Source organism: Nicotiana tabacum, chromosome 9, assembly GCF_000715075.1.
Source record: "Nicotiana tabacum cultivar K326 chromosome 9, ASM71507v2, whole genome shotgun sequence".
Lineage (NCBI taxonomy): Eukaryota > Viridiplantae > Streptophyta > Magnoliopsida > Solanales > Solanaceae > Nicotiana > Nicotiana tabacum.
This window is the reverse complement of record NC_134088.1, coordinates 2,369,089-2,383,992: the sequence shown is the minus strand read 5'-3', so window position 1 is coordinate 2,383,992 and position 14,904 is coordinate 2,369,089. Positions and strand designations below refer to the sequence as shown.

The 14,904-nt window shown below is 36.4% G+C and overlaps 1 protein-coding gene across 1 annotated transcript; it reads left to right on the top strand.

Annotated features, from left to right (window-relative positions):
• Positions 1–323: 323 nt before the first annotated feature.
• LOC107789212 (uncharacterized) lies at positions 324–14,129 on the top strand. Its single transcript, XM_075221357.1, has 12 exons — positions 324–631; positions 6,854–7,176; positions 8,265–8,406; positions 8,557–9,035; positions 9,157–9,378; positions 9,482–9,808; positions 9,933–10,286; positions 10,392–10,472; positions 10,553–10,657; positions 11,974–12,345; positions 13,030–13,161; positions 13,497–14,129. The coding sequence occupies exons 2-12, from the start codon at positions 6,856–6,858 to the stop codon at positions 13,644–13,646; spliced, it is 2,685 nt and encodes an 894-aa protein (XP_075077458.1). The 5' UTR covers positions 324–631; positions 6,854–6,855; the 3' UTR covers positions 13,647–14,129.
• The last annotated feature ends 775 nt before the right edge of the window (positions 14,130–14,904 follow it).

The following is a 14,904-nucleotide window of genomic DNA, read 5'->3' as shown; positions in this document are numbered from 1 at the left end:
GGATGAAACACAAAAGAACTTGCTTTCTAGTGTGTGGATCAATGAAATGTGACATAAAAGAATAGTTAATTTAGAGAATTTGAGTTGAAATTAAAAAGTAAAATCGTGAGAACCATGAAAAAAGTTTATACATAAAGGAAGAAAATAAAATTGATGAGAAGATAAATATATTATTTAATTTAGTGAAAAAAATTTATCCAATTAACTCACTCAATTTTACATCTACCAAATATTAAAAGTTATTAAATTTAAAACTTTTTATTAATAATTATATAAATATAAATTATGGAGTATATATTATATAATAATATAGTAGTCCTTCTTATTTTTGGGCCCTTAATTATTTGGGGGCCTCACCCTAGAGCCGCCCTTGGCCAAAACGACCACTCATCCTCTTCAACCTTACACTACAGCCACCCTTCTCGATCTCCCTTCACCCCTGCACCCCACCTCCTTAAGCTACAAGAAAATGGCATCACCAACACATCCGTTAATTGACTAATAGGTGCTGGAATTGGATTCGAGTTCGACTGAGGTGAGGTTGATTGAGGCGGTCACGTTCGATTTTTGGTTCGAGTTCTCATCGCGCTATAATTTTCGAAGATTTGAATATACCGGAAAGCTATTCCAGGTCCATGTCCTTTTTCCTTATCTTACTGTTTGGTCTGATTATAAGTATGATAAAAGTTTTGGTTTGAAATGGGTTTAGGCTTGGTAATTTCCTCATTATCTATTCCTTTGGAATAGTTCAACACTAATTTAGTTTTAATCCAGATCTGACTTTGGCTCCAAATGCTTGAATCCATGTTCAATATATTTAAATATGCCATGACTGAAAAATGTTGTTTCTGGTAGTAGCGTGATTTTCACGGTTCCCTTATTTGATTAATCTAAGCTCAATGTTTGAGATAATATCCTGTCATGTGTTTGGACTTAACTGTTTAATTTTAAGATAGTTTTCCAATACATGTTCCTTTCCCGTTACTTTGCTAGTCTTTTCTTGTAAAATTGTTTGAAAATATCAGTAGTAGTATAACTTTGGGGAATAATTTAACCTTGTCTTCATTTGTTTGGATTTAAGTTAAGATTGGCATGGTATTATGATACATCTACTGTAAATATACTTTAGCATGTTAACATATGTTGCTGAAAATTTCTTTTGACACTTTGGGAATCCAGTTTAACTAGGAGTAATTAATTATTTGTGTAATCCGTTATGCAAGAAAGTTCTCCAATCTTCTTTGCTGCCTGTCATGAGTTTTCGTTGATCTATCAGAGTGTAAAGGAAATATTATGAACATCCGTGGTTGGCTTTAGTTGAATACACTCTTTTAAAATAAATGTGTGCCATGCACAAACAAAAATCCATAAACTTTGGCCCTCACATTAATATTAACTTAGTATAGAAAACACCCTTGAACAATCGTAGTTTGCTTTAGACCCGATTTAGATTAGTATCGCGATTATGTATACGTTCGCGTAACATAAATTGCAAATTTAACTCTAAAAAAGACTCGAGGGATGCGTTCGCGCAACTTTAACCAATTTTTTAATAAAATCAACAAAAATCGTTATTAATCGTGGACACGTTCGCGTGACATGATTTTGACGCGCCAAAAGAAAAGAGTATACGTACGCGCAACTCAATTCTTCAAATACGAATAAATCAAGTGATTAAAAGCGGTAAAAGGTAAATACACATAGGTCCTAAAAATGAGTAGTTAAACAATTTAAGCCAAGTAATAATCACTAAGCGACCGTGCTAGAACCACGGAACCCGGGAATGCCTAACACCTTCTTCCGGGTTAACAGAATTCCTTATCTAGAATTTCTGGTTCGCAGACTCTTTAAAAATAAAACTTCCTCGATTTGGGATTTAAAATAAACCGGTGACTTGGGACACCATAATTTATTCCAAGTGGCGACTCTGATAAACAAAATAATCCCATCTCGATTAGTGTCACTTTAATTGAAAAAATTCCCGTATATACCGTCCTCGGCGGGTGGGTAAAAAGGAGGCGTGACAGCTGTTGTGATATAAATAATGGTTAAAGTTTGCACGACCAAAGCGCCCACATTTGGTGCATAGTAAATTAAGCCCCTAGTAGAGTAGTATCTGCTTGTGATGTCCTATAAGTATGTGTATTTTGAGTGGTTTTCTAAGGGCACTTCGATACATATACGAGCATACATTCCCCTAGTGGTAGAGGAAGTGCAAACATCAACCTTTAATAACTGTCCCAACTTAGATCCCACCTTTTGTAATATTTGCTTGTCATAAAATTCGGTGGGAAACCCATATGGCTGAGTATGTGAGTTGTGTAGATGATGTTATGGATTTTGGCTCCCATTTTCGAACTGACAGAAAATGATTTAGTACAAACCATGGACCTCCATGTAGTGCCTTAAGCATGTTTTCTTCTTTTTGGAATTTGATGAGGAAAAAGTTGTAGCCCAGATCTATTAGAGGTGGATCTTCAGTTGGATTCCATAAGGCAAGAAGCTTGTTTTGTAATAGTTGTTGTGCTATCTTCCTACCAAATATCTTAACTATTACTGATTATTTCCATGGTGTATATAAACGACATTTGTCTTCAGTAGTGATTGGTATAAAGATGTCTTCATCTTGGTTGTTGTTGAGACTTTCATCCGATAGATCCAGTGTATAGTTGATACTCTGTTGTATATGAGGAGTTGTTGGTTTTGTTAGAGAGTAGTGTTTGAAGGAAAAATGTTGAAGGCGTGATTGGTGTTGTATCATCAATTTGCATCGTACCTATATCAGGTGGTTCATTTATTATTTCCTGGTAAGTAGATTTTTGTGTAGAGTCATTCATTGCTGGTTGTTGTTTGATAGGTTTGTTGTATATGATTTTAGTTGATGAAGGAAATAAGTATAACGGAAAGTGGTATTGGAGTTTTAGAGAGAGAAGCTCTAATATCTTTCTAACCTTTTTCTCCTTAACTCGAAGTTTACAGACAAGACTTTTTAAAACTAAAACTACTCCTGATGCGAAAAATTGGAGAAATATGATACTTTAAGAATCAAGGGGTTGTTTGGCTTGCCTTTCTTATACATTAATTCATGGATAATTATGTATAAAATTAAGCATAACTTATTACAATATTTAGTTGGTGTTTTGGTCTCCGTAAAACTTTTTGGACGACTAATACAATGTTTGATAATCTTGCACAACTTATACAATGTTTAGTTAGAGTTCTTTTTCATACCTGTATAAAAGAATCTTAATTCCTGCATAACTAATACCTGGATAACTTAATCCTTGTTTAACTAATGCTTGACCAAATGACCCTTATGGGCAAACCTTTTGTAAGTCAAAATTTAAAATTTTTGCCCAAGAGGCAAACTTTTCGCCCTGCTTGCTCCATGGGCAAACCTTCAACGTCAAGATTAAACATTTTAAACGTAGAAAGTTTGCCCATAAGACAATCATGGTTAAAAATAGAAAAAAATGACATTGTATAGTCGCTCTCAATCTATATTTTTTGTATATATACACATTTTGTATGTTATATACAAAAATTATACAAATTTAATATATTTTTTCGGCTACTTAATGTAAATAATTTTGGCGCGAGTTAAACATGGCAATACCCCTAAAAAATTCAAGACACCCACTTTCAAGATCATTTTTGTAAAGGAAATTTTACCTCTTATAGCAAAGGTATACACCTTATTTATTATAAATCAAAATTATTTTAAAATATTATTTTCTATAGCTACCTTTTATATTTTATAGCAAAATAAGTATTGATGGTATATACTACCGTTGAGGCATGAAATAAGGTATTAAATACGCTATTTATGTTTTTCCTCTCTCTTAGACAGCTGGACATACCTATTTTTAAGGTGATTGTCGTTACTTTATTCATGAATACATGGCGCGAATACATGTTAATACATGCGCATACAACTGGACTGCCCTGATTTTAGGTGCTTTTTGCTGCTGTATTCATGAATACAACATCGCGAATACATGTGAATACATGCGCGTACATCTGGACTGCCCTGATTGTAGGCGCTTTTTGCTGTTGTATTCATGAATACATGGTGCGAATACATATGAATACATGCGCGTACAGTTGGACTGCCATGATTTTAGGCGCTTTTTACTGCTGTATTCATGAATACACAGAATACATGTGAATACATGCGCGTATAATTGGACTGTCCTGATTTTAGGCGTTTTTTGCTGCTGTATTCATGAATACATGGCGCGAATACATGTGAATACATGCACGTACAACTTGACTACCCTAATTTTTAGGCGCTTTTTGCTGCTATATTCATGAATACAGCAACTCAAATACAACGAATACACTACCATAATAACTGAATAGTAGCTATACGAAGTAATTATGTATATGATAGCTATTAGGGGTAGGGGTGGGTATTCGGTACTTCGGTACTTCGGTACGGTATTTATAAATTACGGTTCGGTATTTCGGTATTCGGTATATCAATTACGCATACCAAATACCGTACCAAAGTAGTTCGGTATTTTCTTGTTTGGTTCGGTACGATTTGGTACGATTTCGGTATTGCACCGTCCCTGTTAATGATGTATTTATAAGTTATAACAATTAATACCCCCACAGTCCCACTAGATGCAGAGAACACTTAATTTGTACATAACAATGAAGAATTCCCACTGAAATAAGCATGAAATTTAACAGACAGTTAAACAATAAGGATGTTTCTCACTTCTTAGTTTCTGAAGCAATGCAGAAACCACCGAACTACTATATTCATCAGTCAATTTAGAGTCATTAAATTCAAGGATGCAATTGATTAATCCTTGTCTCCAACCTCCAACAAAAGAACTTCAATGCACACCATTCTTGAAACCACTATATTCATCAGTCAATCTACAGACCTTCTAACATGCTAAAAATAGATCAAGACCAACTAAAATCAAAATATAGTACTACTGAATATCAATCTACAGCCCCCTCCAGCGGCAAACCTGCTAAAAATAGAACAAAACCAATTAAAAAAACAAAACTTAGTACTACTAAGTAACAAAGTTGGTCGAAAGTACTATTGAGAAGAACAAAAAAACAGAACACTTAACCTAATTAGTTTTACCATATCATCATTATAGAGTAACTTTTAACCCATTAAGTAACCAAACTGTTAAAATAATAAGTCTTTTGAGTACAAAAGAGAAGGGATTTTCAATTCACTTAATCAATTGAATGTGTTCTGGAAAATAGGATTTCGTTTAGGCAGTGAACGAGCTTCCGAATAAATATATAGTGAATTAGTACATATTTTCACAAAAGGAAAAGTGATAAAACAAGTATCTTTACCACCCAACCAGCCGGTGAAAGCGCGAGGTGAAAAAGGACAAAAGAATCGGTTGAACACTAACATAAAACCACAAGATTGAAGAATGAAGAAATTATGGACCTGTTGAAGACTTGAAGATTGTAGAATGAAGGTCAACAATGAACAAACAAGTAGTCGCCGAGGAGAGGAGTTGTCGTTGCCGCTCTCCGAGGTCGTGAAGTCGTAGTCGCCCTCTGTTATTCTAGGGTTAGAAAAGGGAAAGGGGTAAGCAGAAGAAGCTAACGTAAGTCTGTTGTGTTATCTCTAAGCCTAAGTGATTAGGGAATTAGGAGCTTAGGGTGTTGGGCTTAGGCTTATTGGGCTGTAAATTAGAAATAGAGTTGGGCTTGGACTTAAATATTTCGGTATTTCGAAAATATCAAAAACTCAATACCGAATACCGTACCGAAATACCGTAATTTCTGTACCGAATTATACCGAAAAAATCGAAACCGAAATACCAAATTAATTTGGTTCGGTTCGGAATTCGGTTTTTCGGATTAGGGGTGGGCATATTATTTTCTATAGCTACCTTTTATATTTTATAGCAAAATAAGTATTTATGGTATATACTACCATTGAGGCATGAAATAAGGTATTAAATACGCTATTTATGTTTTTCCTCTCTCTTAGACAATTGGACATACCTATTTTTAAGGTGATTGTCGTTACTTTATTCATGAATACATGGCGCGAATATATGTGAATACATGCGCATACAGCTGGACTGCCCTGATTTTAGGCGCTTTTTGCTGTTGTATTCATGAATACAACATCGCGAATACATGTGAATACATGCGCGTACAGCTGGACTGCCCTGATTGTAGGCGCTTTTTGCTGTTGTATTCATGAATACATGGTGCGAATACATATGAATACATGCGCGTACAGCTGGATTGCCATGATTTTAGGCGCTTTATACTGCTGTATTCATGAATACAGCAGAATACATGTGAATACATGCGCGTACAACTGGACTGTCCTGATTTTAGGCGCTTTTTGCTGCTGTATTCATGAATACATGGCGCGAATACATGTGAATACATGCACGTACAGCTTGACTACCCTAATTTTTAGGCGCTTTTTGCTGCTATATTCATGAATACAGCAGCGCAAATACAACGAATACACTACCATAATAACTGAATAGTAGCTATACGAAGTAATTATGTATATGATAGCTATAGAAAGTTGATAGCCACTAAGGTTTCTGAAAATTCCTCTTTTGTAAATCACCGTTCCGATGTATGTTGGGCTATATTTGTCCAATAATTGTTGGGCCTGAAGTCAATTTGTTCGAGTACAAAACAGATCTAGTCCAAACCAGTCGGCCCATTTATTCAAAGCTCTACCCAGGTTTTTCTTCAACATCCCTAATACACTCATGGCGGTTGATTTGCGCTAGTTTCAGCCATTGAGACTTTCTTTCACCACCAGTCTCCCACGGCGGCGCGTGTCAAACCTACTGACCCTTTTCTTCTTACACTTCTTTTTCAACAGTGATGGCGGAGTTGAAGAGGAAAAACAGAGGAGGAGGGAGCAGACAAAACAAAGGTCGAAAAGACTTTAAGAAGAGAAAACAAAATTCACATGAACGTAAAGATGGTAGAAGAAAAGGTCCGCGTTTACCTAATGCTATGTTAAAGGAGCTTCAATTACCTAAAAGGTCCAATGAATACTCCGATGAAGACATTGCTTCTGATGATGAAGCTGTTAATGATTTTTATGAATATGAAGAAGGGGTTGCTGAAGAAGAATCCAAGAAAAATAAACGATTTGACCCTGTTGAGAATTTCCAGTATGAGCTTCCTGATGACTTTGAGGTACTAAAAGCTTTTTATTTTGTGCTTTTGAGGTCTATTTTTGTAGGAAAGTTTTGATCTTTGGCTGGATTTTCTTATGTCTGAGTTTTATTATGGAAGAATATCGTTGGACTTGAATGAATTTCATAGGGAGGAATCTATTAACAATATGCTAAAATAATATTTTGAAACTACATGAAAGTTAATAATGTTGCAATCCCTCATTGAATGGTGAAAAAGAGGACACCTTAGTGCACTAGACATCCCGCGTTCATGCACGGACCGGGAAGGGTCGCACCCCGACGGGTGTGATGTAGACAACCTAGCCCAACTCAAGCATTAGTGGCTTCATGGCTCGAACCCATGACCTATAGGTTACACGGAGATAACTTTACTGATGCTCCAAGTTCACTTAGATTGAATTGCTGGAAGCAAAAAGTGCCAAAATGTTTGGGACAAAAGGGGTGCTGTTTTTTTTTCCTTTTTAAATGGTGCCAAAGGGTGCATACATGTATTATGCACGACTATCTTCAGAAAGGGGAATTGGCCTATGCAACAGGTGTTCACTTTGCCGTAGTCAAACCGAAGATGTCAACCACCTATTTCTTCACTGTTCATTTACCTCACAGATATGGAGTTTCTTTTGGAGTATTTTGGGGGTCACCTAGAAAATGCCAGTGACAACAAAGGAGTTATTACAGAGTTGGCGCCTAAGAGGTTCAGAAAAGGCAAAGAGGAAAACCTGGAACACAATCCCTTCAGTGATTTGGTAGATAGTTTGGAAAGATAGGAATGCTAGAGTTTTTGAGAGCAAATCGGAATCTGTAATTACCATTAAATACAGATATATATCTTGTTTATTTTTTTGGCGCAACATGGCTGTTGCAAATGGCATTGAGGCCATGGTTGACTTTTTGAGCTCATTACACGACTCCTAATGCAGTTTACTGTTGTAAATACTTCCACAACACATTCTAATTACTGAAATCAATATACTTTAACAATCAATTTTTTTTTTGATTTGCATTAGCTGCACAAGATGGGAATAGAGAAATCAATTTTTGTGGGGGGTTTTGGTTTATTTATAAGCATTGAACTTTTCCATGTAGGATGAAAATGTATCATCAGATGAAGGAGATGGTGATGAAGACGAGGATGGTCGGCGAGGAGAGGATGATGAGGAAGAGGATGATGGCAGGCATTCACGGTTATTGCAAGAAATCACTGGTCTTCCGACTGATGCTTTTGATGGTAAACTTCCTTCCCACATTTCTCGTGGTTAATGCTTGCAATTACTAGTAGAATATGATGTGTTTCTTCAAAGTCATTACATGGCATTTCTTTGAATACATTGTGTGATCCAAAATGAGAAGGACTGATCAAAAGATGTCTGAATGATAGGAAAGAAGAAGAAAAATGATGTAATAATATCCGAGGCATATCCAGAGTCTGAATATAATCCCAGTCGTGATATTCTGGATGGAGATGGCCGCATTAGCGTCCAGGATCTTCTCGGCCCTCTCCAGGGGAAGTCTGGCTATAGCAAAGTTAGAAAGAGCATGAGTCGGATGGAGAAGAAGTCCATACCCATGCATGCACCTCTGCCGAAACCAGATCAACAGAGATTGGAAAGAAAGGTAGCTTATGATTTTAGCAAGAAAGATGTTACGAAATGGGAACCTCATGTCAAAAGAAACAGGGAAGCAACAACTATCTATTTTGACGAAGATAAGGACGTGGGATTTTCTACTGTAGGAGCTATAGCTGCTGAATTTCAACCACGAACTGATTTTGAGAAAGAAATTGCTTCTCTTGTTAATGACAATGAGATTGTTGAAGCTCATAGAAAAGATGGTGCAAGGCTTCTTGAACTGAATAAGGTATGGAGGTCATAAAATTTTACACTCCTTATTTCATACTAATGGTTCTTCATTTAGTTTTCTTAAAGCAAAACGGTGTCTGTAAATTTTTTAATTATATTAAAGTGTACCACTTTGGCAGATATCTGTAGAAGATGTAAGGGACCGCCAAGACCAGCTTGCTAAGATGCGTAGTCTTCTTTTCCGTCATGAAATGAAGGCAAAACGAGTCAAGAAGATAAAATCGAAAGTGTATCATCGTTTGCTGAAGAAAGATAGATTGAAACAAGCAGGTACTGCAGTTGAAACTGATCCAGAAGCAGCCAAAGAGCAGGCAATGAAACAAGAATTCAAAAGGGCAGAGGTAATTTCTTTCATTACTTGCGTGAACTTACCTAGGAGTCTTTTCTGCTTTTCAGGTTATTTACTGATTGAGTTTGTCTCTTTGGAGACTAAATTTTATGTAGGAACGCATGACGCTGAAGCACAAGAACAGCTCCAAGTGGGCAAAGCGCATCTTACAACGTGGCTTGGATGTGCAAGACGATGGAACTCGAGCTGCTATTACTGAACAACTGAATCAACATGCCCTTTTGACAAGAAAAGCAAATAACATGAAAGAGAGTAGTAGTAGTGAAGAAAGCAGTGATGATGATGACCTTGATGAGACTTCTGATGGATCAGATCAGGACGCTGCAGTGAAACTGTTGAAGAAAGCAAAGGACAGGACTGTTGAAGTCTTAGATGGGGATGAAGAATTGCCAGCGTCAGGAGTGCTTTCTTTACCTTTCATGGTAATTTCATTAATCTTTCCTTTGCACCACTACTTGCTCTTAATTTTTTGACGTTTGGAATTTCATTTATGGTTATGCATCTCAGATTGTTTATGTACCATCTTGAAACACTGTCATTTCACAGGTCCGTGGATTGAAAAGAAGGAAAGCAGCCGCTGATGAAGAAGCAAAGCTTGCTCTAAAAGAGTATGAGTCATCATTGAAGGAATTCGAAGAGAAGAACGAGCCAAAAACTCAAGGAACAAATATTTTGAGTGGTAGGAGAGTTTTTGGAGCTCAAAAAAAGCAGGAACTTGTACCCAAAAAGAAAGCGACATCAGACAATTACTATGGTGACAGTGATAGTGAAGGTGAGAGAGATGCCAGAGAAACTGGCATTACTGCTCGTGAAGAAAATAATTTTCCTGAGAGGGAAGTTCATTTTGATCCCAGTTCACTTCGTGAAGAGTCTGAGATTGGTCATGATTCTCTGTTTAAGGTAATTGCTTCATGAACTTCATCAAATCCTGCAGTACCATCTCATATTGCTCTCTTTTCTGCGTTGTTTGAGGTGTTTAAAGTTTGAATTTGTTCTGGGTTTCAGAGTTTTGAGGACATTGCGAGAGAACCATGCACAAAGACTTCATACGAAGTTTCCATTTTTGCTGACGACTCGTGGAAAAAGGTTCAGCTTTTGTTTTCGCAAAAATCAATTTTCTTACTCCTTTTAGCAAATTTAGTCTTACTGGTTTATTTGGTGAACAGATGAATGATTCTTCAGTTAAAGGGAAGCAGACAAAATCTGCAAATGCAAAAAGTGCGATGGCTTTACAGATAACAGACCCTGTTGCGAGTGAACCTGAAGGGGAGGTAATCTCTCTATATGCTGAATCCACAATGCACTTTCTCTGACCTGTTGTTGCGAAAGCTTTGGATTTTGCACCCCTAATGTGTGCTCTTTTTTGTGATTTACACATTATCATCATCCTAATATGTTTGGTGACTTGCTCCCTATCTCTTTATTTCCTTGGTAAACAATAAAGACACTTTCTTTCTCGATTATTCCTGAGCGCGCAATAGGGAAGATACAAATAAGAAAAAGAAAAAATATGGTGGTAAATAAAATAAAATTATCACGTATTAATCCAAAAAAATATCTTTTATTTTCACCACAGTTATGTATGCAGTGGAGAGTGACAAGAGAAAATGCACTTCGCACTATCTGAGAGAATAGAAATGAAGAAGGTTTTTTTCCTCCACTATCATGAAAATGGCTGTAAGCTTAAATACGAAATGGTTACAGTATTTCCAAGTTCCAGCAGCTAGAGAAGTTCAAGATTGTATATCTTCTATGCTTTATTTTACCCTTTCTTACTTTTCCATTTCTTCTATGTAACTTCTCCGGACTGCGTTTCTTAATTGATAAATCTTACTCTTTCGCTTTGTATTTTCTATCTTTGCGATATGATAACAAAATCTGCCTTATTTTCTGCTTCAATGTCATCAGTGTCAAATTAGCAGATTGTAACATCTGCAGAAATAGGGAGAAAATTGGAGCAAGCCCCTTTACAATTGCTTTATTTTGTACTTCAATGTCCACTTTGAAAAATAGGAGAAATGTAAATATATTTTCTGAACTTCTGCAAATCGACTAGGCCCCTTTGCAATTGCACTTGCTAAAGCACAAAAGGTTTAACAGCTGAGCAAAAGAATGTGGACATTAGCAAGCACCAATTCAACAGAATGTGAATAATAATCAATGAAAAGAAACAAGACAGAGAACATTAACGGAATGTTGTTTCCTCTTCAAAGTTGAGTTACATTAGCATGGTGGCTGGTGGGTACCTGATTTGTCTTGTTATGCCAAGAAATTCCTTAAGAATTGTTTATGGTAAAGGTGCTCAAGAATTTTATCTTGGGACCTCTAGATTTCTTCAGATAGTTTACTGCATATGCTGTCTCTGGCAGATGTGGTTTCCTGCCCAATATGTAATATTGTTTTTTCCCTATCTTGCCCTCATGGATAATCAAGAAAAGAGTGTTTTAATTATTTTACAAGGAAATAGGGAGATTATGGTGCAAATTAAAAAAGAAAGGCTAGAGTGTAAATAAAAAAAGAGCACACATAAGGGGTGCAAAACACAAAGAATTCATTTGTTATTATTGACTCTTAATTCTGCTTGCAGGAAATTGATGAGGATAATGATACAGATAGTGGAGGAGAAATGGTTGATGGGATTTTATCTGTTGGGACTAAGTCCACATATGAAATCCCATCTCAGGAAGAACTTATTCGGCGTGCTTTTGCTGGTGATGATGTTGAAGACGACTTTGAGAGAGAAAAACAAGATGCCTTGAATGAGGAAGTTCCCGAGCCTGAAAAACCCCTTTTACTGCCTGGTTGGGGCCAATGGACCAATATACAAAAGAAGAGAGGTCCACCTTCTTGGATGCTTGCAGACCATGATATTGCCAAAAAGAAAAGGGAAGAAGCTCTCAAGAAGAGAAAAGATGCAAATTTGAATCATGTTATTATCTCCGAAAAGAGGGATAAGAAGGTTGGTCATAGACGTATTTCATCCTTAACCTGATTTAAGAATAAACATTCTCGTGATTGATGTCTGTTTGGATTTTAGATGTTGAGGCTAAACCTAAGCTTTACTTATTGTGATTGCAGACTTATGTGCATGCGTGGAAAAAATTTATTGTGTTTGCCTTTTTCCTTGGCATTAAATTTTTTGAAAATAAAATCATTTTGGTTATAAAAAAAATTAGTGAAAATTAAAATCACTTTCTGTTACAGTCAAGGTTAGCAGTTAAAGAGAAGTTGGATTGCTAATCAAACAAAAGTAAAATAATAAAAAAGGAAAAAAAAAGAACAGACAATGGCAGAAAGCAGTAGAGAGTTTCAACTTCACCGTCGTTCATTTACAGGAAAGGTTATGGACCTGCTGTCTTTTTGGAAACACTATTCTTAAATTTATGTAGATCATGCTGTCTGTGCTGGAGATTTTCAGACACTCATTGAAACATGCAGTTAGGTTATTTTCATTATTTAGCCACAACAAATTCTTCTTCATGTTCCCTACGCCTGTCTCAAGCGTGTTCAACAGAATGCTTAGACAACTTCTCTGTTCGTTACATGTACAGAGGGCTATTTCTTCAGTGTTGCTTGTCTTTGCTCAAAGTGTACAACTTTTACGGCGATTGACTCAATTTCTAATTTCTATTTTTCTGTGCAGGCTGAGAAGTTACACACGCCGACGCTGCCTTATCCCTTTACTTCCCAAGAAGTTTTTGAGCAGAGCATTCGGATGCCCATTGGACCTGAATTCAACCCCGTAACAACAGTTGGAGCTCTTACTCGCCCAGAGGTCCGTCCTCAATCATACTATCTAACTTTTGTTTTGCCTATCTTTCCATATCCTAGTTGTTTCCAGAAGTATACAATCCTATATCTGAAACCCCCTCCCCCCCCCCCCCCACAAAAAAAAAAAAAAGGAAAAAAGAGAGTGACAAAGGGGCAATGCCTGTTATCTGAAATGTTAAAATCCAGTTGGATGAAATATATTCCTTTTCTTAGCCCTTTCCCTTTTTTGGTCATAAGATTTTTCTTTGTTACTTATCTATTTTGGTGAGGGGTTGTTTTTGTAGCTGTGATCTGGAGGTGGTTTAGATGTTTTCTTTGCTTGTGTTATAATTCTCGCAGGTGGTAAAGAGGAATGGTATTATCATAAAGCCTATCAAATTCGAGGAAGTAGATCCCCATGGAAAATCGGACCACAAACGTGGTGGTATGCAGAAAAAGAAGGGTGGTAAAAGTAAGGGCAATAAAGCCACGAAAAAGAAAACCGTGTAGATTGGAACCTAACTGATTCGCGAGCTTTGACATTTTATAGAAGGATTCCTTTCGTTGTTTTCTAGCAGCTACGAGATCCCATGGTCGATAACCAATGAATTTTCTCGCCATGTCCTTGTTTTGGCTCTGTAGTTAGGGGAGCCTCTTTTCTGCAGTTTTGATAGAAGAATTAGCTGCGGTTGCATACAGTGTAGTGAAGACTGGAGAATTATGAAGATGGAAGGCTTTGCTCTCTCTGCCCATGCAGCAAAAATAGAATTTTGTTGTGTAGTAAATCTGTAGCACAAATAACAGGGTGAAATTGCCTACGAGTATGGTTACAGTTACGTATTTAATTATTTTTTTCCTGATACAAATTTGATTATCGAGTGTATTATGTTAGCTATGCTTGAATTTGAAGTATTTAAAGTGTATAATTGGTTCAAGTGAAGCAGATGGTATGCATCAGTTTTGTTTCATTGTGGTAAAGCTTAGATTTGGTTATATTTTTGTTGTTATGACTATCGAGTTTTAAATGGTTATAAGCCCATTATCTCTTCAATGTGCGAAATATTTTTTGAAAATATTTCTGTTATCTGTCTTTGAATAGTTAGCCACTGGCAGCTAACTTTAAATTTTTCTGTGCTTGAGTAATAATTAGACAATTTTTACCTTTTTACCCTACAAAAGTTATGTTATGTTTTATTTTACATGTCTTGTGTGTAAAAATAAAGATCTCTGATTATAGCCTTATTAAACTTGTGGCTAATATTTTGTTTTCTATTAAGAAAATTAGCAGATACAAGTTTGAGAACAGATGGCTTTAATCCAACATTGTTTCAGCGATGTTGGCATATTATATGCGCAAATGTAGTTCGCCAATGGCAAATTTTGCTTGAAAATTGTGACTTCTCTGCCTCGCTGAATGATACTGTGCTTATTCTCATCCCTAAAATTGAAAACTCGTCTTCAGGGAAGGATTTAAGACCCATAGCCCTTTAGCGGTCGTTTGGTTACAATACGGTTTATGCTGGGACAAATTATGATGTGATTAGTTATCCTGGTATTGTTTTTTATCCACTGTTTGGTATGTTGTATTGAAAATGACAATTGCATAATTTCTAAGAAGGTATAAGTTATCCCGGCACTAATTACCCCACCCCCTACAAGGTATAAGTTATCCCGGTACTAATTTATTTCCAGGATAACTTAACCAGGTTTGCTAACCAAACAAAGTATTAAGGTGGTATCAAATTTTTATACCACCACTTATACCTCA

Excerpts from the sequence above, each read along its gene's own strand:
- LOC107789212 (XM_075221357.1), top strand. The coding sequence starts at position 6,856 with ATGGCGGAGTTGAAGAGGAAAAACAGAGGAGGAGGGAGCAGACAAAAC. Across the intron at positions 7,177-8,264 it reads AGCTTCCTGATGACTTTGAG|GATGAAAATGTATCATCAGA; the intron begins GTACTAAAAGCT and ends TTTTCCATGTAG. Across the intron at positions 10,473-10,552 it reads CTGACGACTCGTGGAAAAAG|ATGAATGATTCTTCAGTTAA; the intron begins GTTCAGCTTTTG and ends TTTGGTGAACAG.